Raw genomic sequence first — 27371 nt, 5'->3', positions numbered from 1 at the left:
GTACCAAAACTACTGGACAATGAAGAGAGTGGAAGCTGTCGTTATTGATGAGTCTAACCGTAGAATCTCTTGACAAAGCCCTGTCACCAGGTGAAATTACGTGTCCCTGAAATATCCCATCTGGCCGGAACTGAATGTGTGGGGAACAATGCCAAGATCCACCAGTTGATCCTCAGAATGAGCTGGCAGTGAAAGTCACAGTGAATCTGATGGTTACTGACAGGGAATGGTGAGCAGTGGAGAGAACCACTAGAGAACAAGAGGCAACATTTACCTGGAAAGTCACAATCTCTGGCAGCGCTGGATCCTGGTCACCTCCAGCTAGCTTCATCTCCACTGGTAGGTTCCATAACCCTCTGTGCCCTTCCTGCCCTGGTCCCTCTTCTCAACCGTCCAGATGTGGCACGGTGGCTCAGTGGTTAGCACTGCTGCCTCACAGTGCCAGAGACCCGGGCTCGATTCCAGCCTCGGGCGACTGTCTGCGTGGAGTTTGCATATATTCCCAGAGTCTGTGTGGGTTTCCTCCAGGTGCTCCGGTTTCCTCCGACAGTCTAAAGATGTGCAGGTCAGGTGAATTGGCCATGGGAAATGTTCAGGGATGTGAGGTTAGGTGGAAATGTAGGGGAATGGGTCTGGGTGGGTTACTCATTGGAGGCTTGGTGTGGACTTATTGGGATGAATGGCCTGTTCCAAACTGTAGGCATTTTTTGATGCCCAAGGCTCTGACCTTCCTGAGGAGGGCGTCACCACTGAATCCAAAATCTGAGAGTTGTTCTCGCAGTCCCAGCTGCCATCTTTCCTGCACTCAGCTAGTTCCAACATTCTCTTCTGACCCAGGATGATAAGAACCTCTCGATGCTCCTGCACTTATCGCCCCCCTCTCTGTGATGAGACAATGGCTTCAGTTTCCAGTCGAGACCCCCCTGCCTCATTCAGCCTCTGCCAAGGGATCCATTTAACTGCCTAAGGCAGCCTCATCTGGTTCCCATCTGTGAGTGTGCCTCCATTCAGCTGGTCTACCCCAGACAGTGCACGCAGCCTGTAGACTCCCCCATTAAAACCATGACCTGCACTTCCAAAGGAAGCTTTGTAACAATGTTAATTGGTCTTTTTAATGGATCAGTGGGATTTGGGACCACCCTCCGCAGCTCCTGTCAATCTTCCCGGTGCCAGGAATGATATTCGGAAATCAATAAATCAATCAAAATGATAATTTCCAACTTCCCTTCATGCCTTCACCCACACCAGTGGGTGTGAAAAATTCAACTCTATAGCTTCAACTTTCTTCTGCTGCAGAGTAAAAAAAGCATTAAAAAGCACAAAAAAGGCTTAAGTCCCTGGTCCTAATGGGGATTAACTTGCAAAATGGGTTACTGAAAAATGGTCAGTATGGATGGTAAAATCAAACTCACATTGGAGACTAAACCTCTGTTCCCTGTTTTTTTACTCATCTGGTTAAGTGGTTTGTTGCTTTGAAATGTGAAAATAAGTCCCAATCTAAAGTTGAGTTCAACACTGGATCAAATACCTGTCTTCTCTCTAACAACTCTCTGCTATTTAAAAACAGCTATCCAGGGGAAATAATGGCCAAGTGGTATTATTGCCAGATTATTAACCCAAAGACCCAGGTAATGCTCCAGGGACCTGGGTTTGAATTCTAACACAGCAGATGGTGGAATTGGAACTCAGCAAAAGTCTGGAATTAAAAGTCTAATCATGACCACGAATCCATTTTTGATTGTTGCGAACCCATCTGGTTCACTAATGTCCTTTTGGGAAGGAAAGCAGCCATCCTTGCCTGGTCTGGCCTACACATGACTCCGCTCCCACAGGAGAAAGTGAGGTCTGCAGATGCTGGAGATCAGAGCTGAAAATGTGTTGCTGGAAAAGCGCAGCAGGTCAGGCAGCATCCAAGGAACAGGAAATTCAACGTTTCGGGCATAAGCCCTTCTTCAGGAATGAGGCACTCCCACTCCCACAGCAATGTGTTTTACTCTTAATTGCCCTCTGGGCAATTGGGGATGGACAATAAATGCTGGCATAGCCTAGCCAGCAACACCCTGATCCAACAAATAGATACTTAAGTCGCTGAATGCTACTCTCATCCATTTTACTGACTGAGCTATTTTCTAAACCACAGCTTTGAAAGTCTTCATTCAATCTTGCTGAAACTTGCAAGTGAGGGTGATTCAATTCAATCTAAGTGCACAAAACTAGACGTTTTCTGAATGAAATCAAACCACAGGGGAACCTTTAATTCATGCTCTTTAAGATAGTTTCTGTAAATAAAATTCAAGGATTGCACTGAAGATAAAATGTTTTTCAGCTGCCTGAGTAATGAATGGGATTGTAGCTGACTCCTCACAATCGACCTGCATCTCTAACACAGATTATCAAACTCTGGAATCAAATATTCAACGGAGCATGAACTAAGAAAAGTCAACAGTGTATTAAATCAAAACTCAAATCTGTTTGCTACTGTATAAAGCAGAAAGAATCAGCAGTCAAGCAAGGATCGTTGGCAGAGATAAAAGGAAAGTCTTACAGGAAACTGAGGAATAAATAACCTTTCACAACTGATTTTGATGTGGTGCACCACAGGAAGTCTTGTATACAAAACGGGGAATTTTGTGAAATTTGTAAAACAACTGAATAACAGGAGGAGAGAAATACTTATGAAAGCCAGGAGAAGGCTGGTGGGACTAGTTTAGTTTGGGATTAAGTTTGGCAATGGACGGGGTGGACAGAAGGGGCTGTTTCCGTGCTGTATGACACTGCGACTCTGACTCCATAAAAAAATGAGCTCATACGTTAATCTTGACAGATATTAGAGATGAAGTTTTATGTGAACAGCGCCCACATAGAGAGGGCAGGCCAGTATCAGTCTTGAACCCAATTCTGAATGGAGAGGGTTTTGCCATAGCTCTTCGACATTAACAATCTGTTTCCCATTTTCCCAACCAAAGAAGGCAGGCAAGATAATGCGCCAAGACTGTCAAACAAAAGATTTCTATTTAAACTTACCCCAGCTGGACTAAGAAAGGCTCTTAGAACAAATGCTCTTAGCACAAACCCTTCACTGAGGCTTTGCAATTTCAATCTTTAAAGATTTCCCAGCCTGTCAGTGATATTAGATCAATGTCTCTGAGGCGTGTTCTCACTTCACTTACACTCTTGATTTCCACATTGCTGAGCTAAAATAAATCTTTGATTCCCCTGATCCATGAACAAGTTAATGGCCTTCATTGTTTACACCTCCAGTCATAAATCAGCACAATAAAACCAATCTTCCATTAACACTCCAGGGGGTCCTCCCTCTCTAACATATACTAGATTAGGTCACTATTCCCTAAGAATGATCAAACAATATTTTAGTTTTTTGCATGGCTTAAACTTCTGAAATCAGAAGTTAATGCATTGGCATGCCAGCCAGCATGTGTGAATATTAGAGTGCTATGTGAGTGTGCAACTAAAATGGGATATTTCTGTTTGGCCTAGTTGTTTTCAAAGACCCTTCAGAGCAGTAACAAACCCATATACCACTACTTTAAAATCCATATATATCAGAGACTTCTGATCACACACATTCCAAGGTAGAATGAAAACATATCCTTAAGAGGCATTTAAAAAATAAACTATTTCCAAACTAAGTTAACAGCAATAACATACTGGCATTAAATATATAATAAGTTTCTCATCAACCACATTTTATATAAATCCATTTGCATCACAACAGCCATGTTCTGTCATGCGTGTCTTGATAAAGCATCAGAACAGAGAGAAGACAGAGAGGTACAGCACAGGAACAGGCCGTTCAGCCCTCCAAGCCTGTGCCGATCATCATGCCCAAGCTAAATTAAAAAGCAAACCATTTGTCCTTATTCGGTCCGTATCCCTCTGTTCCCTCCCTATTTATGTAACCATCCAGATGCCTCTTAAATGTTGGCAACGTACCAGCTTCCTCTGACAGTGCGTTTCACGCTCTTACCACTCTCCGCATGCAAACTTTCCCACACACATCTCCCTTAAACTTTGACCCTCTCACCTTGAACCTGTGCTTCCTTGTAATTGAAACTTTAACTCTGGGAAAAAGCCTCTGCCCATCCACTCTATCTATGCCTCTCAAAATTTTGTAGACCTCTAATGGGTTTCCTCTCAGCCTCCTTCTTTCCAGCGAAATCAATCCTAGCCTTCTTAATCTTCCCTTATATCTAATACATTCAAGACCAGGCAACATTCTGGTGAACCTTCATAAGACCATAAGAAATAGGAATGGACATAAGGCCATTCAGCCCATCGAGTCCACTCTGCCATTCAATCATGCTGATGGGCATTTCAATGCCACTTACCCGCACTTTCCCCGTATCTCTAAATTCCTTGCGAGATCAAGAATTTATCAATCTCTGCCTTGAAGACATTTAGCGTCCCAGCCTCCACTGCGCTCCATGGCAATGAATTCCACAGGCCCACCACTCTCTGGCTGAAGAAATGTCTCCTCATTTCTGTTTTAAATTGACCCCCCTCTAATTCTAAGGCTGTGCCCATGGGTCCTGGTATTCCCGCCTGCCGGAAACTATTTTCCACCCTTTCTAAGCCATGCATTATCCTGTAAGTTTTTATTAGATCTCCCCTCAACCTTCTGAACTCTAACAAATACAATCTTCAGCTATGGCGTTGGTTTTTGTTCCAAACGTGCAAATGCTTTTATTTTAAATCATTTCGCCACAGGATTAAAACTAAAAGAAAATTAAAGGTTTGTGGTCTGTGTATGTAACGATTTCTTATGCATTGTTGTGGTTTAGATTTCAAACTGATGTACACCCAATACAAAACACAATGTCTCTTTCTCCAGCATTGACTATTTCTGTCGACATGCACTCAGGTCTTCAAAACATTCGCAGAGGCCAACAGTCTATGTGAACTGGCACCTCACATTGATGTCGCTGACATGAACAGTCAGGATGCATATTTTCACAGATTTTGATGCTGCTAAAACTGCTGTGGTTGTGAGAACAGGAGGCAGGCAGGAGGCTGGAAGAACACAGCAAGCCAGGCAGCATGGAGAGCTGCGGAAGTCGATGTTTTGGGTGTAACCCTTCTCTCCACCTCCTGATGCTGCCTAGCTTCCTGTGTTCTTTCAGCCTCATGCTTGTCTACAGCGGATTCCAGCATCTGTAGTATTTTTGTCTCTAACCGTGGTTGTAGGCACAGCTTTTAAGTTCTCACCCTGGTGCCCATTCACATTTGTGGTCTTTCTTGAGTAAATTTGTTAAAGGAGCCACTGCAGGTGATTTAGGACAAACATTTGATAAGAATCAACTCATGCCAATATATCATAGAATTATCTGTTTCATCTCAGGCATGGGCTCATCTAAAATTACCCTTTCTTTCTATTTTCCAGGGGCTATTTGATCTTGCTCTACAGTGTAGCCCAAATAAGTCACTTTTGCTTTCGAGATTAACTTTTCACCAGATTTAGATGGAAACTGACTCAGATTACAAAGAGGTCTTGATCCATTGGGCCAATGGGCTGAGAAGTGGCAAATGGAGCTGTATTTGGATAAAATCAGTGGGGAGAAAGTGAGGACTGCAGATGTTGGAGGTTAGTATCGAAGAGTGTGGCTCTGGCAAAGCACAGCAGGTCAGGCAGCATCCGGGAAACAGAAGAATCGATGTTTTGGGCATAAGCCCTTCATCAGGAATGCGGCTCCTCATTCCTGATGAAGAGCTTATGCCCAAAACGTCGACTCTCTTGTTTTAAGATTCTTCCTGACTGTGCTTTTCCAGTGCCACACCCTCCAACTTAAGATTTGAATTAATGCAATTTATTGCATTTTGTAGAACAAATAAGGGAGGACTTACACAATTAATGGTTGGGCCCAGGATAATGTTGTAAAACCGAGAGACCTAGAGATTCAGGTACCTAATTCTTTGAAATTTCTAGACAGGATGGTTAAGAAAGCTTTTAGCAAGCTTGCCTTCATTGCTCAGACCACTGAGTATAGGGTCGGGACGTCATGTTGAGATTGTACAGGATGCTAGTCTGTGCAGTGTGCAGTTCAGGTCACCCTGCTACAGGAAGGATATTACTAAAGCTGGAGAGGGTTCAGAAGAGATTTACCAGATGTTATTATATGAGTTATAAGTAGAGGCTGGGATTTGTTTTCACTGGAGCCGAGGAGGTTGAGGGATGACCTCCAAGAGGTTTATAACGTCATGAGGGATAAGGTGAATAGCAGGGGTCTATTTCTGGTGCAGACCTTTGCATCATGGGAGATTTTAATGGGCAGAAATTACCATCACGTTCAATTTCAACATTTCCAACCAGCTGCAGTGAAGTTGGAAATATAAAGTCTTACATGCAACCACCATCCATGGGGTTCATTTGGGATTATTTTGAAACAGTGCAAGTAAACAAAGCTTGGATGTAAAGTTATTAAAATGTATGGACTTATGGGTTATGCTTCACTTTACCAGAATGACAAAAGCACAGCTTCTATTTTCTCTTGTGAATGGTATAAGATTCTCTGGCATTTTTCCATTAGGTGACATCGATCATCGAGTGACCAGATATCCCAACCCAATCTAGTCCCACCTGCCAGCACCCGGCCAATATCCCTCCAAACCCTTCCTATTTATATACCCATCCAAATGCCTTTTAAATGTTGCAATTGCACCAGCCTCCACCACTTCCTCTGGCAGCTCATTCCATACACATACCACCCTCTGTGTGAAAAAGTTACCCCTTAGGTCTCTTTTATATCTTTCCCCTCTCACCCTAAACCTATGCACTCTAGTTTTGGACTCCCTGACCCCAGGGAAAAGACTTTGTCTATTTGTCCCATCAATGCCCCTCATAATTTTGTAAACCTCTATAATGTCACCCCTCAGCTTCTGAAGCTCCAGGGAAAACAGCCCCAGCCTGTTCAGCCTCTCCCTATAGTTCAAATCCTCCATCCCCGGCAACATCCTTGTAAATCTTTTCTGAACCCTTTCAAGTTTCACAACATCTTTCCGATAGGAAGGAGACCAGAATTGCATGCAATATTCCAACAGTGGCCTAACCAATATCCTGTACAGCTGCAACATGACCTCCCAACTCCTGTACTCAATACTCTGACCAATAAAGGAAAGCATACCAAACACCTTCTTCACTATCCTATCTATCTACCTTAGTGGGCAGCACGATGGCACAGTGGTTAGCACTGCTGCCTCACAGCGCCAGAGACCTGGGTTCAATTCCCGCCTCAGGCAACTGTCTGTGTGGAGTTTGCACATTCTCCCCATGTCTGCGTGGGTTTGCTCCGGCCATGCTAGATTGCCCGTAGAGTTAGGTGCAGGGGTAAATGAATGGGTCTGGGTGGGTGCACTTCGGCCGGTCAGTGTGAACTTGTTGGGCCGAAGGGCCTGTTTCCACACTGCAACTAATCTAATCTACCTGTGACTCCACTTTCAAGGAGCTATGAACCTGCACTCCAATGTCTCTTTGTTCAGCAACACTCCCTAGGACCTTACCATTAAGTGTATAAGTCCTGCTAAGATTTGCTTTCCCAAAATGCAGCACCTCACGTTTATCTGAATTAAACTCCACCTGCCACATCTCAGCCTATTGGCCCATCTGGTTCATGATCCTGTTGTAATCTGAGGTAACCTTCACTGTCCACTACGCCTCCAATTTTGGTGTCATCTGTGGGGAAGTAAATATGGACATGTGTAAAGTTATGTGACCAGCTATCCATGATGCCTTGGGGGAAGACTGCTCATACACTTAGTCAAATACAGAGGTGCTTGGACAAGAATGAAGAGTTAGATTGCCGATGATATTCAAAATTAAAAGGGATCAAGTTGAATAGGGCTAGAATGATCTCTTAAATGAACTTTAGCTGCATTCAATCAAAATAGGGATTGGAAAAGGCCAAGATCTATAGGTTATAATGGTGCAATGTTTAGAATTATTTCGACATGGAAGTCTGTGATATTTGTTCACTGTGAGGTCTGAAATTTGTTCTTTAAGAATTCCCAAAAGGCCAACACTAGAAATAAAACTGTAATACAACATTCAGTGGCTGGGTCTTGTGACAGCTACTAGACAGCCATGCACAGGTAAGGATTTTTTGTTTAAAATACATCTTGAAACAATTCTAATGGAGCTTCAAAGCTATGTGGCTTAAAGTACAGAAAACAGAATAACTTCCATGTTTAGAATGAAAGAGAATAGAGTTACAACAGATTAACAGTTTGGCAATGATGATAGAAAATTGGCTTCGACTTTACCTGGCACACCTTGAGCAGATGTTGAGTATTACTTTAGCTTGAGGTTCTGCAGAATACAAACTTCGACCTTGACTAAACCGGCTACCTGAAGGCACGTGGTCAGTGATGCCCTCCATCCTCAAGTCATCCAGGTCTTCTGCAATCCAAAGAGAATCTGATTACAAATCTTTCTGAACTAATTGGATCTGATTAAAATAAATCGCAACTTACCCAGGAATGACACATCATATTCCTAACTTGTCAGATTCAAGCTTCATTCAACTGGAACATTTTGAGATTAACTTCGGCCTTTTTTTTAAAAAAAACAAACTGTAGGCGAATGCAAAACAACTCCACAAAAACTGAAATGACCTTAAGTCACAGAGGACTAACTCAGGTCTCCAGCAAATCTTTAAAACATAATTGTTTACAGGTGGAGGGCTATCTGTGAAGAGACATTCCGAATGTCAGATCGCTTGTTGAATTTACAACTTCTGTTGCCTGGGGATTTATTGAAACTCAAATGTAATGGTTCTGCAAATGTGAGACTTAAAAAGCAGAAGGGTGGGGGAACAATTTATCACAAGCAGGTGTGAGTGACAACCATTCATTCTGCTTTGTGTAGCGAGGGCTTACAACACTTTACAATCCACGTTGATAATAAAAATGTTCATTCTAAGAATAAAATGATTGCCATGCACATTATTTTAAATTAAGTAGCTCATTATTTTTGCACTCCGCACTGCTAAGGGAAGTTAAGGCAACTTCACAAAGAAGATGTTTGCTAGTTCAAGTCGGATGCACCATACAATAATTAGCATCAAGTGGAAAGGTTTCTTGGTTTAAGGAAGTTAGAACTGTATCCTTTAATATTTCTGGGGCAGAGATTTGCATTATGGAAGATTTTAATGAGTAGAACTTTTACAATTACCGCCAATTCCTCTATTCCTGATGAAGGGCTTTTGCCCGAAACGTCGATTTTCCTGCTCCTCAGATGCTGCCTGACCTGCTGTGCTTTTCCAGCACCACTCTAATCTAGACTCTGGTTTCCAGCATCTGTAGTCCTTGTTTTTACCTAATTACCACCAAGTTCAAATGGAACATTTCCAACCCAAGAAGGCAGGAAATGCAAAGTACTCCAATATACTCTACAATGACCCGATATTCATGGTATTATTTGGAAACAGTAGAAGTAAACAATGCTTGAATATAAAGTTATTAAAATGCAAGATCAGCTTTGGGTTCCTCATGCCTGCCTGTACCTGAACTCTTCATCATGTGCTAGAAACTGATTAGAACAAACACAAGATTTTATTCCAAGGGCCAACTAGAGGCAAGAGAGTCCAATGGGACATCAGAGGGTCTTGCTCTAGTGCCAAGAAAGAAACATTGTCCACCCCTGGGACTAAACTGCCTTCCCTGTATATAATCCCCCTTCAGAAAGTTAGCCACAACTCCATATGGAACTCAGAAGTTTCCAATCCTAATTTTTTATTTTAAGGTACCACAAAATCAAACACATTAAATCTGCAAAGCTGACACGTTAAAGGACTAATTTAAACTGATTTTCTCCTCGTCATTCGGTCATAACCTCAGTGCATGCTTTATCTCCAAAATTCATCTTTATATGTACTTGAGGAAATTAATATTTTCATTGCATTACCACAAGAGAGGCAATGGCCTGGTGGTATCATCGCTGGACTATTAATCCAGAGACCCGAGTAATGTTCTGGGGATCTGGGTTTGAATCCCACCACAGCAGAGGCTAGAATTTCAATTCAATAAACTCTCGGAAGTCAAAGTCTAAAATGCCAATTGTTGGGGGAAAACCCATCTGGTTCACTGATGTCCTAGAGAGAACTGCTGTCCTTACCTGGTCTGGCCAAGATGTGATTCCAGCCTCCCAGCAATGTGGTTGAATCTTAACTGCCCTCTGGGCAATAAACACTGATCTAGCCAGTAACACCCTCATTCTGTGAATGAATTAGACTTCTGGGTGCCATACAAATAAGCATTAATCTTTTCGCCTGACTTAAACTTACTAGAAAGCAGCATGGTGGCTCAGTGGTTAGCACTACTGCCTCACAGCAGCAGGGACCGGGGTTTGATTCAGCCTGGGGTGACTATTAGTGTGGAGTTTGTACATTCTGCCTGTGTCTGTGTGGGCTTCTTCCCACTTTCCAAAGATGTGCAGGTTAGGTGGCTTGGCCATGCTAAATTGCCCATAGTGTTCAGGGATGTTTAGGTTAGGTGCATTAGTCAGAGGTAAATGTAGAGAAATGGGTCTGGGTGGGTTATGCATGGAGGGTCAGTGTAGATTTGTTAGGCCAAATGGCCTGTTTCCAAACTGCAGGGATTCTATGATTCAAAGCCTGTCTTGTGTCTGATCTTAAAAGTCACAGCACCCAAAAGATGTTTAAACACTTCCTGTACAGACATATACCCTTTTTAACCCACCACACTGTTCCATCGGTTACAAATCATGGCTCACTTTGGATTGGAAACCATTGAATGAGTACAAAATGTTGTGAATGTTTTGATATTCAGCAGGGAAAGCGAGGCAGACTGGCTGATCTGCTTGCTCCTTTAGGTCTATATGTGTGCGTACATTTGTGTAACTTTGTGTGTCTGTGTGTGTGTGTACATATGTATCACTCTGTGTGTCTGTGTGTGTACATGTGTCACTCTGTGTGTGTGCGTACATATGCGTCATTGTCTGTGTGTGTGCATACGCATGTGTCACTTTGCGTGTCTGTGTGTGCGTACATATGTATCACTCTGTGTGTCCTTACATATGTGTCACTCTGTGTGTCTGTGCATGTGTCTGTAGTGTGTACATATATGTCACTCTGTGTGCCTGTGTGTGAGTGCGTGCTTACATATGTGTCATAGTGTGTCTGTGTGTGTGTACATATGTGTCACTGTGGGCCTGTGTGTGTGCTTACATATGTGTTGCTGTTTTAAGTGTGTGAGTGTGTATCGGTGTCTCCATGCTTGTATGTGTGTTCATGTGTGTCTCCATGTTTGTGCATATGTGCATGTGTATGTGTATGTCTGGGTGTGTATATTTGGTAAAAACAATGACTGCAGATGCTGGAAACCAGATTCTGGATCAGTGGTGCTGGAAGAGCACAGCAGTTCAGGCAGCATCCAAGGAGCAGTAAAATCGACGTTTCGGGCAAAAGCCCTTCAACCGGAATAAAGGCAGTGAGCCTGAAGCGTGGAGAGATAAGCTAGAGGAGGGTGGGGGTGGGGAGAAAGTAGCATAGAGTACAGTGGGTGAGTGGGGGAGGGGATGAAGGTGATAGGTCAGGGAGGAGAGGGTGGAGTGGATAGGTGGAAAGGAAGATAGGCAGGTAGGACAAGTCATGGGGACAATGCTGAGCTGGAAGTTTGGAACCAGGGTGAGGTGGGGGAAGGGGAAATGTGGAAACTGTTGAAGTTCACATTGATGCTCTGGGGTTGAAGTGTTCCGAGGTGGAAGATGAGGCGCTCTTCCTCCAGGCGTCTGGTGGTGAGGGAGCGGCAGTGAAGGAGGCCCAGGACCTCCATGTCCTCGGCAGAGTGGGAGGGGGAGTTGAAATATTGGGCCACAGGGCGGTGTGGTTGATTGGTGCGGGTGTCCCGGAGATGTTCCCTAAAGCGCTCTGCTAGGAGGCGTCCAGTCTCCCCAGTGTACAGGAGACCACATCGGGAGCAACGGATACAATAAATGATATTGGTGGATCTGCAGGTAAAACTTTGATGGATGTGGAAGGCTCCTTTAGGGCCTTGGATGGAGGTAAGGGAGGAGGTTTGGGTATAGGTTTTACAGTTCCTGCAGTGGCAGGGGAAGGTGCCAGGATAGGAGGGTGGATTGTAGGGGGGCGTGGACCTGATCAGGTAGTCACGGAGGGAACGGTCTTTGCGGAAGGCGGAAAGGGATGGGGAGGGAAGTATATCCCTGGTGGTGGGGTCTTTTTGGAGGTGGCGGAAATGTCAGTGGATGATTTGGTTTATGCGAAGGTTGGTAGGGTGGAAGGTGAGCACCAGGGACGTTCTGTCATTGTTACAGTTAGAGGGGTGGGGTCTGAGGGTGGAGGTGCGGGATGTGGACGAGATGCGTTGGATGGCATCTATAATCACGTTGGAAGGGAAATTGCGGTCTCTAAAGAAGGAGGCCATTGGGTGTGTTCTATGGTGGAACTGGTTCTCCTGGGAGCAGATACGGCGGAGGCGGAGGAATTGGGAATACGGGATGGCAGTTTTGCAAGAGGTAGGGTGGGAAGAGGTGTAATCCAGGTAGCTGTGGGAGTTGGTGGGTTTGTAAAAAGTGTCAGTGCCAAGTCGGTCATCAGTAATGAAGATGGAGAGGTCCAGGAAGGGGAGGGAGGTGTCAGAGATGGTCCAGGTAAATTTAAGGTTAGGGTGGAATGTGTTGGTGAAGTTGATGAATTGCTCAACCTCCTCGCGGGAGCACGAGGTGGCGCCAATGCAGTCATCAATGTAGCGAAGGAAGAGGTGGGGAGTGGTGCCAGTGTAATTACGGAAGATCAACTGTTCTACGTAGCCAACAAAGAGACAGGCATAGCTGGGGCCCATACGGGTGCCCGTGGCTACCCCTTTGGTCTGGAGGAAGTGGGAGGATTCAAAGGAGAAATTGTTCAGGGTGAGGACCAGTTTGGCCAAAAGAATGAGTGTGTCGGTGGATGGGTACTGTTGGGGACGTCTGTAGAGGAAAAAACGGAGGGCTTGGAGGCCCTGGTCATGGCGGATGGAGGTGTAGAGGGATTGGATATCCATGGTGAAGATGAGGCTTTGGGGGCCGGGGAAACAGAAGTCTTGGAGGAGGTGGAGGGCGTGGGTGGTGTCTCGAATGTATGTGGGGAGTTCCTGGACTAGGGGGGATAGGATAGTGTCGAGGTAGGTAGAGATGAGTTCAGTGGGGCAGGAGCATGCTGAGACAATGGGTTGGCCAGGGTGGTCAGGCTTGTGGATCTTGGGAAGGAGGTAGAACCGGACAGTGCGGGGTTCCCGGACTATGAGGTTGGAAGCTGTGGGTGGGAGATCTCCTGAGGTGATGAGGTTCTGTATGGTCTGGGAGATGATGGTTTGGTGATGGGGGGTGGGTCATGGTCATGTGTGTGTATGTGCATTCTTGTTTGTCTGTATGTGCATGAATGTGTGTGTGTCTGTGGTTTGTGTATGAGAGAGAGAGTGAGTGTGTGTGTGTCTGTGTGTGTGAGAGAGAGAGAGAGAGAGAGAGTGGTTTGTCTGTTTGTATGTGAGAGAGAGAGCGAGTGTGTGTGTGTCTGTGTATGAGAGAGAGAGCGAGTGTGTGTGTGTCTGTGTGTGTGTGTGAGAGAGAGAGAGAGAGAGAGAGAGAGAGAGTGGTTTGTCTGTCTGTGTATGAGAGAGAGAGTGAGTGTGTGTGTGTCTGTGTGTGTGTGTGAGAGAGAGAGAGAGAGTGGTTTGTCTGTCTGTGTATGAGAGAGAGACTGAGTGTGTGTGTGTCTGTGTGTGTGTGTGAGAGAGAGAGAGAGAGAGAGAGAGTGGTTTGTCTGTTTGTATGTGAGAGAGAGAGCGAGTGTGTGTGTGTCTGTGTATGAGAGAGAGAGTGAGTGTGTGTGTGTCTGTGTGTGTGTGAGAGAGAGAGAGAGAGAGAGCGAGTGTGTGTGCGTCTGTGTATGAGAGAGAGAGCGAGTGTGTGTGTCTGTGTTGATCACAATAAATCCACCACCAAATCTTTCCTGAAGCATGCAGAACCTGGTCATGGGACATCAGTAGTAATAGAAACACAGATCAAAATTTCACACGACTGTACAACTTCCCCACATGTAACATCACAGGATTACTTTCACACTCACAATGCAGGTCGGAGTATTGTAACATTTCACTATTTCCAAACACATTGAACGGTGCTAAATATGTCAATTATAATATTCTCAATAGAATTCAAACTTCATGCGAGTTTTACAGCATTCACTACAAAGGATAATAAGTATATTCTAGGACTCTTAAATCATTTATTGCTGTTTTTGCTTCATTTTTGGGAAATAGTTTGTTATAAAGGTAGTAACATTTAGACATCACTGTCTTTAATTTATGGGCCAAATGCAGGCAAGTGGGAATAGTTTACTTTGGGAAACTGGGCCAGCATGGATGAGTTGGACCGAAGGGTCTATGTCCGTGCTGTATGATTATAGGGCTCGATAAATGAGAGAGGAGCTCTTGTGCTCAAGAGGTTGACCAAGTAAACACAGGAAGGATGCTTCCTCACGTGGGCAATCTGGAACAAGAGGCCATCATTTTAGGATAGGGGGTTGCAGATGTAAAGCAGGGATGAGGAGGAATTATTGGAATTATTTCTCTCAGAGGACCATGAGCCTGTGGAATTCACTTCCCCCAGAGTGTGGGGAGTGCAGTGACATTGAGTAAACTGAAGGGGGGGATTTTTAATGAGTAACAGGTTGAGGCTGAGGTGAGATGAGCCATGATTAATCTTCGGAGGGTCGGTGTGGACTTGTTGGGCTGAAGGGCCTGTTTCCACATTTTAGGGAACCTAAATCTAAAATCATATTGAATGGCGGAGCAGGCTCGAGGGGCTGAATGGCCTCCTCCTGTTCCTAGTTCTCATGCTATTATGTTTTTGAACAGGTGTGAAAAAACGTGGGTTTAATTTCAACAGCTGCGAACGAGCAGGCAGCTGAAGGTGAAAGTGCCTGAAGAGTAGATTATTTATCCTTTCTCAGCTGTTTCTCCTGCAGTGTGCTTTCCCACACCATTCACTGGTTTCGCACTCCCAGTCAGGTTCGAAGGGGATGACGATCCTTAACCATTATCACATTAGCTCTTTCATTTAGTTACTCTACAACGTACTTCTGCTGGCAAAATTACACAGTAAAACACTCCAACAAAGCTAGGACACGCATTGAACAGGAAGCAAATGGTAGAGTTCATTTATTAGCAGCTGAAAATGTGTTGCTGGTTAAAGCACAGCAGGTCAGGCAGCATCCAAGGAATAGGAAATTCGACGTTTCAGGCATAAGCCCTTATGCCTGAAACGTCGAATTTCCTGTTCCTTGGATGCTGCCTGACCTGCTGTGCTTTAAACAGCAACACATTTTCAGCTGTGATCTCCAGCATCTGCAGACCTCACTTTTTACCCGATTCATTTATTAGCAGTTGTTTAACAAGATCTGAGAAAGATTAAAATCTCCATTTACTCTCGAGAATAAAAGACTGAATGTTACGTTTTTTTGGCTAGTTGTGTTTGAATTGGAGGGAATCTCGCTATGAGGACCAGTAGGATTTCTCACTGTATCTGAACAAATGTGCCTCATTAACATTCAAGCTCCTGTGGTGTCCCTCAAGTTCAATTCTAATCCCATCTTACCATGTGCTATTCCCAGCAGTACTCACTGCTCAGTGGATACCATTCCGATGAGCATTGGCATGTCTCAGCTGCCCCACATGATGATGGGTAACATCTAACTTGTCAGAGACTGGCAAGGTGGCATCACAGGAACCTGGGGGTTCCACTGTTGGTGCAAACAAGAGGTGCCCTCTTCTTGGAGGTCTGACAATGGAGACCATACCACCTGCACCTGGCAGTGCCCAGAGGATGCCACCCAGAGGTTGCCAGTGCTATCCCAACAGTGTGGGGGAATGGCCAGCACTACCATCAGGTCAATGACCTTCTGTGTTTCACCATGGTAAATGCCACACCCTTCTACCTCTCGCTCACTCTCTCTGCACACTCTTCTACCTCTCTTCCACTAAGACTTAACTCTCTGCCACCCTCATGTTTGTCTGTAATATCTTCTCCCACCTGCTCTCCCATTGTTCAATTCCCGACCACCATTCATGGCTGGATATGGCAGGAGAACAGAGCTTAGATCTGATCCATGTGGGACTGCTTAGTCTTGTCTATGTTTCTGCTGTTTAACCTACTAATAGTCCTGTTTGGTGGCTTCACCAGGTTGACATCTTATTTTTAGATGTCCCTGGTGCTGCTCCTGCACTCTCCATTACTATTGGTCCACAGAGCCTCAAGGATGCCCAGTTCTGAGTTGCTAGATCTGTTTTGAACCCATTCCATTTCACGGGGCAGTGATATCACACACCATGAGGGAGGGCATGGTCAGTGTGAAGATGAGATTTTGTCTGTGTATTGGTCCCTCCTGCCGATGAATGCACAGATACTGCAACAGAGAGATAGGTGAGGACCGAACCTAATTGTTTTCTCCCTCTGGTTGGTTCCTTCGCCAAACACTGCAGATCCTGACTTGCAGATATGTTTCTCAGGACTTGACAGCTCAGTCAATAATAAGCTACTAGGATATCCTTGGTGATAAATAATTAAGGCCCTGTCCTAAATACATGCTGTGACTTTGCCATTTCCTCTGCGCACTGTTCAACATTACACAGCACTGATTCATCAGTTCAAGGTACGAGAGAACCAGAAAGAAGTTTCCTTGCCTATGTTTGACCTGATACTGTGATACTCAGCGGTCTCTGAGTAACTGTTGTGGTTCTGTTCGCCGAACTGGAACTTTTTGTTGCAAACGTTTCGTCCCCTGGCTAGGCGACATCATCAGTGCTTTGGAGCCTCCTGCGAAGCGCTTCTTTGATGTTTCTTCCGGTATTTATAGTGGTCTGTCCTTGCCGCTTCCGGTTATCAGTTTCAGCTGTCCGCTGTGGTGGTTGGTATATTGGGTCCAGGTCGATGTGTTTGTTGATGGAGTTTGTGGATGAATGCCATGCCTCTAGGAATTCCCTGGCTGTTCTCTGTCTGGCTTGCCCTATGATAGTAGTGTTTTCCCAGTCGAATTCATGTTGCTTGTTGTCTGCGTGTGTGGCTACTAGGGATACCTGGTTGTGTCGTTTCGTGGCTAGTTGATGTTCATGGATGCGGATTGTTATGCCTAAGAGATAGACCACGGAACGAGGACATGCCACAACCAAAAGGACTAGCCACACTACCATACATCAGAAGTGTTTCAGAACTGACAGCCAGACTACTGCGACCCTTAGAACTCATAACGGCACACAAACCAACATCCACGCTCAGACAACAACTCACTAGAACAAAGGACCCGATACCCAACATGAGCAAAACTAATGTAGTTTACAAAATACCATGCACAAAACACTATATAGGACAAACAGGAAGACAGCTAACAATCCGCATACATGAACATCAATTAGCCACGAAACGACACGACCAGCTATCCCTAGTAGCCACACACGCAGACAACAAACAACATGAATTCGACTGGGAAAACACTACTATCATAGGGTAAGTCAGACAGAAAACAGCCAGGGAATTCCTAGAGGCATGGCATTCATCCACAAACTCCATCAACAAACACATCGACCTGGACCCAATATACCAACCACTACAGCGGACAGCTGAAACTGACACCCGGAAGCGGCAAGGACAGACCACTATAATTACCGGAAGAAACATCAAAGAAGCGCTTCACAGGAGGCTCCAAAGCACTGATGATGTCGCCTAGCCAGGGGACGAAACGTTTGCAACAAAAACTTCCAGCTCGGCGAACAGAACCACAACAACGAGCACCTGAGCTACAAATCTTCGCACATCTCTGAGTAACTCTTTTGTACCTCTGGTGGCTCTGTTCTTCCAATGAGATAGGACATACCCGAGGAATGGTCATGGAAGTGTCAGGGACATTGGCCATAAATTATATCACACTGTGAGTATGACTATGTTAGGCTATTGATGGGTCTGTGGTGCAGTGCTCCCAATTTTGGTGCAATCCCCCCCACAGTAGTAAGGAGGGCTCAAATGTGTTGTCAGGGAATGTTATTTCCTGTGCCTAGGTCATTGCCTGTCCAGTTTTATCCTTTTTATGACATTTCTGCATATTTGGTCCAACTGGGAGGCTTGCTAAATCTCTTCAGTGGGCTGTGAAGAGTCAGACACATGTGACATGCACACCCGACGAGGTAAGGACTTTCAATTTCCTTCCTTAAAGGACATTTTAGGAAGCAGACATGCTTTTACAACAAGCACCGAGAGTTTCCTAGCACCACGACTGAGACTAATGTTCAATTCCAGATCGTTGTTCAAGTAAGAATCATAATGAGATGTGTAGCCTTAATATTGCCCTAAGCCTCAGAATAACTAACTGACTGACATTACAACTACTTGAGCATCTCCCTTCATTATTTACACGTACGCATTATTACTGTGAAACTTTATGTGCTACTTAGCTTGACTTTACTAAAATTACTACAATGTTTTATTGCACTGAATTCTTTCAGAATTTCTAAATCTTCCTTCATCAAATCTTCCTAAGTCCCGTTCTTATTTGTTTCCAAGAAGTCGTTATTTTACAACGGTAAGTGCATCTGACAAGAACATTTTTTTTTAACAATGCAGAGCAAAACTTGTGGGTACATGTCTAAAGAATCATCTTTCTCAATATATGCCCACTTCAGTGGTGATTCAGTGTGAAGTCTCAGCATAGAAACTACAAAACAAAGACATTTCTCTCAATCCAGTTGCCATGAAAAGTAATCAAGCCACCTTTTTACCAGGATGCTGATCCCAGTCCAGTTTAAGTAGAGCCCATCCCAGCAGAACAGCTTCCGCTCTCCTCTGAACAATTACACCAGGGCCCAATGAATTGAACCCCTTCTGCCCACATTATTCTTTGAGCCATGCACTGACTCTATAATTTGCTTTTCCCTCAGCCGTTAGGCACATGGATCAGGTAGCAGTCTAGAGATAATAACTCTTAGAACAAGAGTTATTTCTGTAACTGCTTGATGGGAACCTACTGGCTGAGGGGAGAATGCTGGTAAGTGGAAGTTGAAATGCCCATCAGCCATGATTGAATGGCGGAGTGGACTCGATGGGCCAAATGGCCTTACTTCCACTCCAATGTCTTATGGTCTTATGGCTCAGGGGAGTCAGCACACTAAGTTCACTAGAACATGGACACTTATCAAGAGCAACAATTTGTGAAGTATGTGGCTGTAGACATCTAGGCAATGTTTTATTAGTCAGAAATTCAATTAAGAACAGATCTTAGAGTATAAACTTAAAGATTTAAATGAATAAGTAATGTTTACCAGATCAGTTGGATTTGCAAAACTTAAAACATGTTCTTGAATGATTACAAAGTGACCTTTGTGCAATTAAACACCGAGAAATGTTTTAAAGCGTTAATAGAATAGAAGAAAAAGCATATTTTCCTTTCAGACCAATGAGGAAATTTGAAACAAAGACAAGAAATGGTGAAGGAAGGTCTGGCAGCATCTGTGGAGAGAAAGCTGACTTAATGTTTCAGGTGCAGTGACCCTTTCTCAGAACTTTGCTTAGAGGAAATTTCGGAAGATTACTGTCTTGCGATGTTTAATTACACCACCTCTTCCCAGCACACCCAACTGTGGGAAATAAGCAGGACATCCATTGGAATTCCGATTCCATTACTGTCACTTTTTACGCTTTTCACCACACCGGCTGTTATGGGTTCCCCAGAGAAAGGTACCCACACAAACCTATTTTAAACACTCCTGGAGAGAGATGTTTTAAAACAAAAGTGCATCTGACGAGAAAATATTTTGATGTTGCAGAGCAAAACTTGTGGATACATGTCTAAAGGATCTTCTTTCTCAATATATGCCCACTTCAATGGTGTTTAACGTGAAATCTCAAGCACGGAGACAACACAAAGACATTTCTCTCAACCCAGTTAGTAAGAAAAGTAATCTATAACACCTTTCAACTTTATTACAGATTCATTTTCCAACAGAGCAGATTTAGCAGCAGTCACTAATAGAGACAAATACATTCCAAGAAATCTTTGATGCTCTGTACTGACAATGAGCTTCTAACAGAAGGTGGGTGGATGCTGTATATCCAATGGGTAACACACAAAGTAGAATGTATGCCCCTCAATGTCAATGAGTGGGCTATAAACCTGCAATGTTTCATCATGTTACATCACTGTGATAGTCCAGAGTCAACAAGAACAGCAGCAAGATGCAAGTAAGTGCTAACGATATGGTGATGACTCACAATGGGCGAAAGTAAGGACTGCAGATTAAAGTCAAGATGAGAATGGTGTTGGAAAAGCACAGCAGGTCAGGCAGCATCCGGGGAGCAGGAAAATAGACGTTTCAGGCAATGGCCCTTCATCAGGAAGCCACCTTATCCCAACACTACCCCAGCCTGCCGACCAAGCCTGATATACACAGTTAATAACACCACATCCACCTCACCCCAACACTACCCCAGCCTGCCTACCCAGCCTAATATACACCGCTAATAACAGCACAACCACCTCACCCCAACACAACCCCAGCCTGCCTACCCAGCCTGATATACACCGCTAATAACACCACATCCACCTCACCCCAACACTACCCCAGCCTGCCTACCCAGCCTGATATACACCGCTAATAACACCACATCCACCTCACCCCAACACTACCCCAGCCTGCCTACCCAGCCTGATATACACCGCTAATAACACCACATCCACCTCACCCCAACACTAACCCAGCCTGCCCACCCAGCCTGATATACAACGCTAATAACACCACATCCACCTCACCCCAACACTACCCCAGCCTGCCCACCCAGCCTGAGTGTCCCCACATAATCTTATCCACTCTTGAACAGCATGAAGTCATTGGGGCACCCCATCCTGAGTCATCATCTCAACCATCACCACATCAACAGCCACCAAGTTCAGCTCCTGTTGTCCTCTTATCCTACTTCAGAGAAGGTCAAAAATCACACGACATTGTCCAACTGGTTTATTTGAAAACATGAGCTTTTAGAGGTTCGCTCCTTCTTCAGGGAGTTTTGAAAGCTTCTTTTTTTCAAATAAACCTGTTGGACTATAACCTGGTGTCATGTAACTTTTGACGTTGTCCACCCTGGCACCTCCACCTCATTACTTCAGAATAATTCAGATCCCTGCCTCAAATTGTCACAACAATCAGCTGAGAATGCTAATTTTTATCCTTTTATATCTAGTAGTATGTTTTGACAAAACTGAACACATTTTTATTTCCAATTGCCAAATCACCTGTGGTATTTTTTCAGTCATTAACCACAACAAATAACTTTGATTTGTTCGCACTGTTATTTCATTCAAATGGTCGCATTACAATCATCGAATATCTAGATGTTAGAAAGTAAACATTTTCTCAGCAACCAAATCATGATATTAAATAATCTGCAGTATAATTCCTAGATCTTATCCCGTTAAGGCATAGAAAACAAATTTCTGAAAAAAACTCAAGGTCAGGAAATTCCTTGGTGGTGCTCCAACTTCACCAACGCGACAACAGTGGAAGTCTAGCAATATCTGTGGATGAAGAGGCTTAGATTTCTTCCTCAACCTGTAACAAGGCTATTACTTTAAACTGTTATATCGTCCTTTTTTTTGGAGAGACATAAAGCAGAGGTGATGAACTGAGTCAAGATTAGAGCGGTACTGGAAAAAGACAGCAGGTCAAGTAGCATCCGAGGGGCAGGAAAATCGATGTTTTGGGCAAAAGCCCTTCTTCAGGCGGGCCTCGTGAGGCATTGGATTGTATTTTTTTAAGTTGAGAGAATGGAAGCAGCCTGGGTATGGCCAACTCTCAGAGACCAGGCTTTCCAGTTCATTTTTTTTTAGCATCAGAAGCTGTTTGGGGTCTTAGAGAGTTGGAAGCTTCAGTGAATGATTCCTGGCTGCTACACGCCCTGAATTTTCTCATGATGTCATTTCCTCCTAGATTGGAGAACTGCATGCCAGAATCTGTATCGAAATTTACTTTTTCACCAAGGGGTGTATTTATGGGATGTTACGATACTGGAACAATTAATTAGTAAAAGTTACTATATCTATTATTCTATTAAGTTTTCCAATAGTTAAGTTATTCTAAATTCCTCTTTCTTTTGTTTGCATTTAACCACAGTGTTCAAATAAGTTGGGTCTTACTTATCGTTGAATAGGTTGACCGGTCACATCCTATCTGGAACACAGCATTTCACATCTACCTTTACAATAAGAAGGTTATTGGCTACTTTCTTAAATTATTTGGAAGGGGTCTAGTCAGGTCCATAACAACCTGTGGCATCAGAAAGAGATGAATGAGATCATTTCTAAATGTCTGGAAAGATCTGTGATTTTGCCCATGCAAATATAATCACTGGAAATTAAATAGATGAAGCATTCTTAGATGCTTCTGTGAGATGACATGTTTTCTCCAAATGCAAAGTTCAATGACTTTAAGCTCAGCTCTTTTGTTTTTAAGATGGCAATCATTTTGTTACGTACATTTTTATGCCACTTTTTGACAATTCTACTTCGGGAAAGGAACAATATTCCAAATAAGACGTGCTAGTTTGAAATCTGAATTTTGACAATTTTTGTTGTTAAGTAAAGGTATTAATGGATATGGACTAAAGGCAGGTAAACGGAGTTAGGCCACAGATCAGCTACAATCCCACTGAGAGGAGGAACAGTCCCAAAGGGCTGAATGGCCTACTCCTGTTCCAAAAACGCATGTTGCTGTAGCAACTCAGTTTCCTTTGGGATTCCTATGTGTCACTATGTAGTAAAATTCTCTGCATGCCTGTATGTTTTGCATCATAGATACTGTGTGCACAGAATCTTCAAAGTTTTGAAAGCTCTTTTCAGTCACAGAAGGTTCAGTTTGACCATTTTTTCAATTCCTTGTTCAACCAATTATCAAAATTTGATAAGTTCAGCCTTCAACACCATTATCCCCTTGAGACTGATTACTAAACTTAGTGATCCCGGACTAAGCCCCACTCTCTGCAACTGGATCCTCAGTTTTCTGACCCATAGGTCACAATCAGTGAAGATTGGGGACACTATTTCATCGTCACTAACACTCAACACTGGAGACCCCCAGGAGTGTGTACTCAGCCCCCTACTGTACTCACTGTATACCCATGACTGCGTCGCCAAATACCAGCCTAATGCCATTTACAGGTTCGCTGATGACACCACCACAGTCGGTCAAATCTCAGATGGCAACAAAACAGACTACAGACGGAAGATGATAGACCTGGAATAATGGCGCACTGAGAACAACCCAGCTCTCGCTGCTGGCAAAACCAAGGAACCCATTATTGACTTTCGGTGGGATGTTATTCATGCCACCCCCACCCCCACCCCCCCTTACACATTAACAGCACAGAGGTGGAACGAGTAGAGAGTGTCAAGCTCGTGGGAGTGGCCATCCACAACAAGCTTTCTTGGACTCTTCATGTGGACGCACTGGTTACAAAGGCCCAACAATGTCTCTTCTTCCTCAGGCAGCTGAGGAAAACTGGCATGATGACAAATACCCTTGCCAAATTTCATAGGTGTGCCATTGAGAGCATTCTGTCTGGGTGTATCACTACCTGGTATGGCAACTGTACCACTCAAGATCGGAGACGGTTACAGAGAGTGGTGAACTCAGCCTGAACAATCACAAAGGCTAACCTCCCATCTATAGAATCCATCTATCAGGCCCACTGTCAAGGAAAGGCAGCCAGTATTCTCAAAGATCCATCCCACCCTGACAATGTTTTTCTACAACCTCTACCATCAGGGAGAAGGTACAGAAGCCTGAACATATGCACCAGCCAGTTTCAAAACAGTTTCTACCCTAATGTTGTTCGAATACTGAATGGACTCACAATCTCTTAACATTCACCAGTGCCTGTGTTTTTGGTTTTGCCGCTGTTAACCTGCATCCCACTGAACCCCAAATTAAATTGAGCTGCTGTGGCTGCGTGCATTTCCATGCGCAAGTTGGAGACGAGAATCCCTGGTGTGGGAGTAGGCCATTCAGCCCACACCAACCCTCGAAGAGCATCCCACCCCCTACACTATCCTATCCTCAAGACCCTGCATTTCACACAGCCAAACCACCTAACCTGCACATCTTTGGACTGCGGGAGGAAACCCACACAGACACAGGGAGCACGTGCAAATTCCACCCTGACAGTTGCCTGAGGATGGAATCGAACCCAGGTCCCTTCGGCTCTGAGCCACCACGCTACCCCTGTTGCTCACAGCAGTCAATAGTGAATAGTTTCTATTTCAACACATAGCTTCACAGGAATTTCTGCTGCTCTTATTGTACGCCACTGTTGTCAGTAAGATTAACAGGTTAATACACATCAGGTCTTAGGGTGTAACTTCTGGCTTGAGGCAATGATGCTAACATTGCTCCAAGACCTGGCACCTCGCGAGGTACTGGACACAATTAACACAATCTACGGTCAGCTGCCGTTGCAGAGTTCAGATGAAAAGTTAAGCACAGCTCAAGGTAAAACCTTTTTTTTTGAAAAAATGTGCCTAAGAAAATACATTGTGTCAACCTGCCCCAGAGCAACAATTAAAACCATCCATCCTGGTATGAAGAATATATCAGTGGAACAGATCCTGCGTTGAGGTCATATATTTTGTTTCCTTGCTAATATATATCACTCTGGTCAGACACCAAAATTATTCTCTGCACTCTTTCTCTCAAGCAGTTGATAGATATCATTAATAATAAAGTCAGAGAGATGTGGAGCTTCAGAACACTACTTCCATTTGTGTGTTATTAATGTTCTTGTGGGTTACTGTACAATGATCTTCAAATTCCAGCTGTCCAAATTCATCATGAGCAGACCCTCTTTCAATGTGTTAGGTGCTATAAACCATTCTGTACAGCTACCGACATTCCTTCGGCCAGTTAGATAAACAGGAAAGAACACAAAATGACTCATCCTGCTTGTAAAAAAAAACAAGAATTCTCATCACTCTATATATACTCTGATGATTGATTCCTCTTATTTCAACAATGTGCTTTTGACGTCAATTTCTTGGGATTATTTAGTTTTGCCTTGTCTAAAAACCGGAGGCCAGATGAAGAAGATAAACTTGATTTGGACAATTCACCTGGAAATGGAGATGTTTTCTGGATCTCGCACAATATGGGCTGGCATCCAGCCCTGTGACTCTGTGTTTGCCAACTTTCCTGCTTCTTATGAGAGAAGAGAAATAATATTTGGTAACAAGGCCAGCAGTGCTATTCTTCATAGCTCAACAACAGCCACTTTCTATAAGGCTGCTTAATTAAGTTTAAACAGGGAAGAATCCCTTCTGGTATCACTTGTTCGGGAGAAATAGTTAAAGCAGGGATGTTAAGATCACACAACACACAGATTGAGATTATGCATTTGTTCATTGCTAAACCTTCTGCTCAAGAATAACGTTCATTTGTAAAGTGTCTGTTTTAAAATATGCTGGATAGTCTTAAACTTCACTCCCTGCACAGATTGCAGGTTTCTGACTAAAAGATACACTGTGCTTATAATCTGAAATAATAATATTTCTGCACTAATCTCCCTGTCTATACCTTGATTCCCTCTAGGTGATCTTTTTCCTCCTCCCAACAAAATGACAGCACAGTGGCTCAGGGGTTAGCACTGTAGCCTCACAGTGTCAGGGAGCTGGGATCAATTCCACCCTCAGGCAGCTGGCTGCATGGAGTTTGTGCATTCATCCTGTGTCTGCATGGGGGTGCTCCAGTTTCCTCCCACAGTCCAAACATCTCCACATAAAGATGGATTGGCCACAGGAAAGTGCCCACTGTTACAGACCAGGCCTGGAACCCCTCAAAATATTCCAAGAAGGTAGCCTAGATCCTAACTTTTTCTTATTTTAAAGGCAGATGTGAAGTGGGTATTCCAGGTGTGATGCAGCTGGTCAAACCACTCGGCTTTAAGCAAAACAGAATTTATTTAAACACTACAGTAGAGACATGAACAAAGGAAAACAGAATTTAGAATAACTTAACTGTTTGAAAACTCGACTGACCCCACACAGCAACTTAAATGAGGAGCTGGTCCAATTCCCATAACATTCCAGAAACACATTCCTTGGCAAAAGGTAAATTCAAACACAGGTTCTTACAGGCAGGAGAGATTTCAGACAGTGAAGCCAGTCAAGAATCATCTGCTGAAGCTTGGAACCTTTCTCTGGACGGCAGCAGATTCTCACTGTTACAACTGAAAGAAACTAGAAAAAATCTGTACTGGAAGAGCTGGCCGCTCGCTTGCCAGTGTTAAGGTTGGCTCCTGCACCTCCACACACATCATCTATTGCATCCGCTGCACCGGATGTGGCCTCCTCTATATTGGGGAGACGGGCCGCCTACTTGCGGAACGCTTCAGGGAACACCTCTGGGACGCCCAGACCAACCAACCCAACTACCCCGTGGCTCAACACTTCAACTCCCCTCCCACTCCACCAAGGACATGCAGGTCCTTAAACTCCTCCATCGCCAGAACATAACAACACGACGGTTGGAGGAAGAGCACCTCATCTTCCGCCTGGGAACCCTCCAACCACAAGGGATGAACTCAGATTTCTCCAGTTTCCTCATTTCCCCTCCCCCCACCTTGTCTCAGTCGATTCCCTCGAACTCAGCACCACCCTCCTAACCTGCAATCTTCTTCCTGACCTCTCCGCCCCCACCCCACTCTGGCCTATCACCCTCACCTTGACCTCCTTCCACCTATCACATCTCCATCGCCCCTCCCCCAAGTCCCTCCTCCCTACCGTTTATCTTAGCCTGCCTGGCACCCTCTCCTCATTCCTGATGAAGGGCTCTGGCCCGAAACGTCGAATTTCCTGTTCCTTGGATGCTGCCTGACCTGCTGTGCTTTAACCAGCAACACATTTTCAGCTCTGATCTCCAGCATCTGCAGACCTCACTTTTTACTCTTTCCCAGACATTTTGGCACCTCTTGGAAAAAAAACCCAAGGACAAAATAAACTTGTTAAAGGGGCAGCATTATAACACCAGGGATGTACAGGCTCGGTGGATTAACCATGGGAAATGCAGGGTTCTAGGGTAGGAGGCTGGCATGCTCTTCAGAGGGTCAGTATGGACTGGATGGGCTGTGTGGCCTGCTTCCACATTGTAAGGATTCTAAAAGTCCCCCTGTTGTTCTGACGCATATTGCTGATCTCTGATATGGGCTTAAAGCTTCACCTAAAGTCAGCCAGGACACCAATAAACAGGCGCTATAAATATGCAGCAGAAGAACCAACGCTTGCAGAGTCAGTAGTTGACTGGTGTGCACTCTGCAA

At 44.3% G+C, this 27371-nt stretch overlaps 1 protein-coding gene across 7 annotated transcripts in view; it reads right to left on the bottom strand.

The window, feature by feature from the left end:
- Positions 1-27371, bottom strand: part of c4h8orf34 (chromosome 4 C8orf34 homolog) — a 329014-nt gene that overhangs the window by 57363 nt on the left and 244280 nt on the right. For all 7 annotated transcript variants that reach the window (XM_060824118.1, XM_060824114.1, XM_060824119.1 and 4 more), the window contains one exon: positions 8275-8410. In XM_060824118.1, coding sequence (XP_060680101.1) covers positions 8275-8410 — 136 coding nt within the window. The remainder of the gene's footprint in view (positions 1-8274; positions 8411-27371) is intronic.

This window comes from Hemiscyllium ocellatum, chromosome 4 (assembly GCF_020745735.1).
Source record: "Hemiscyllium ocellatum isolate sHemOce1 chromosome 4, sHemOce1.pat.X.cur, whole genome shotgun sequence".
NCBI classification, from domain to species: Eukaryota; Metazoa; Chordata; class Chondrichthyes; order Orectolobiformes; family Hemiscylliidae; genus Hemiscyllium; species Hemiscyllium ocellatum.
The sequence above is the reverse complement of the archived record's forward strand: the minus strand, read 5'-3'. Positions and strand labels throughout refer to the sequence as shown.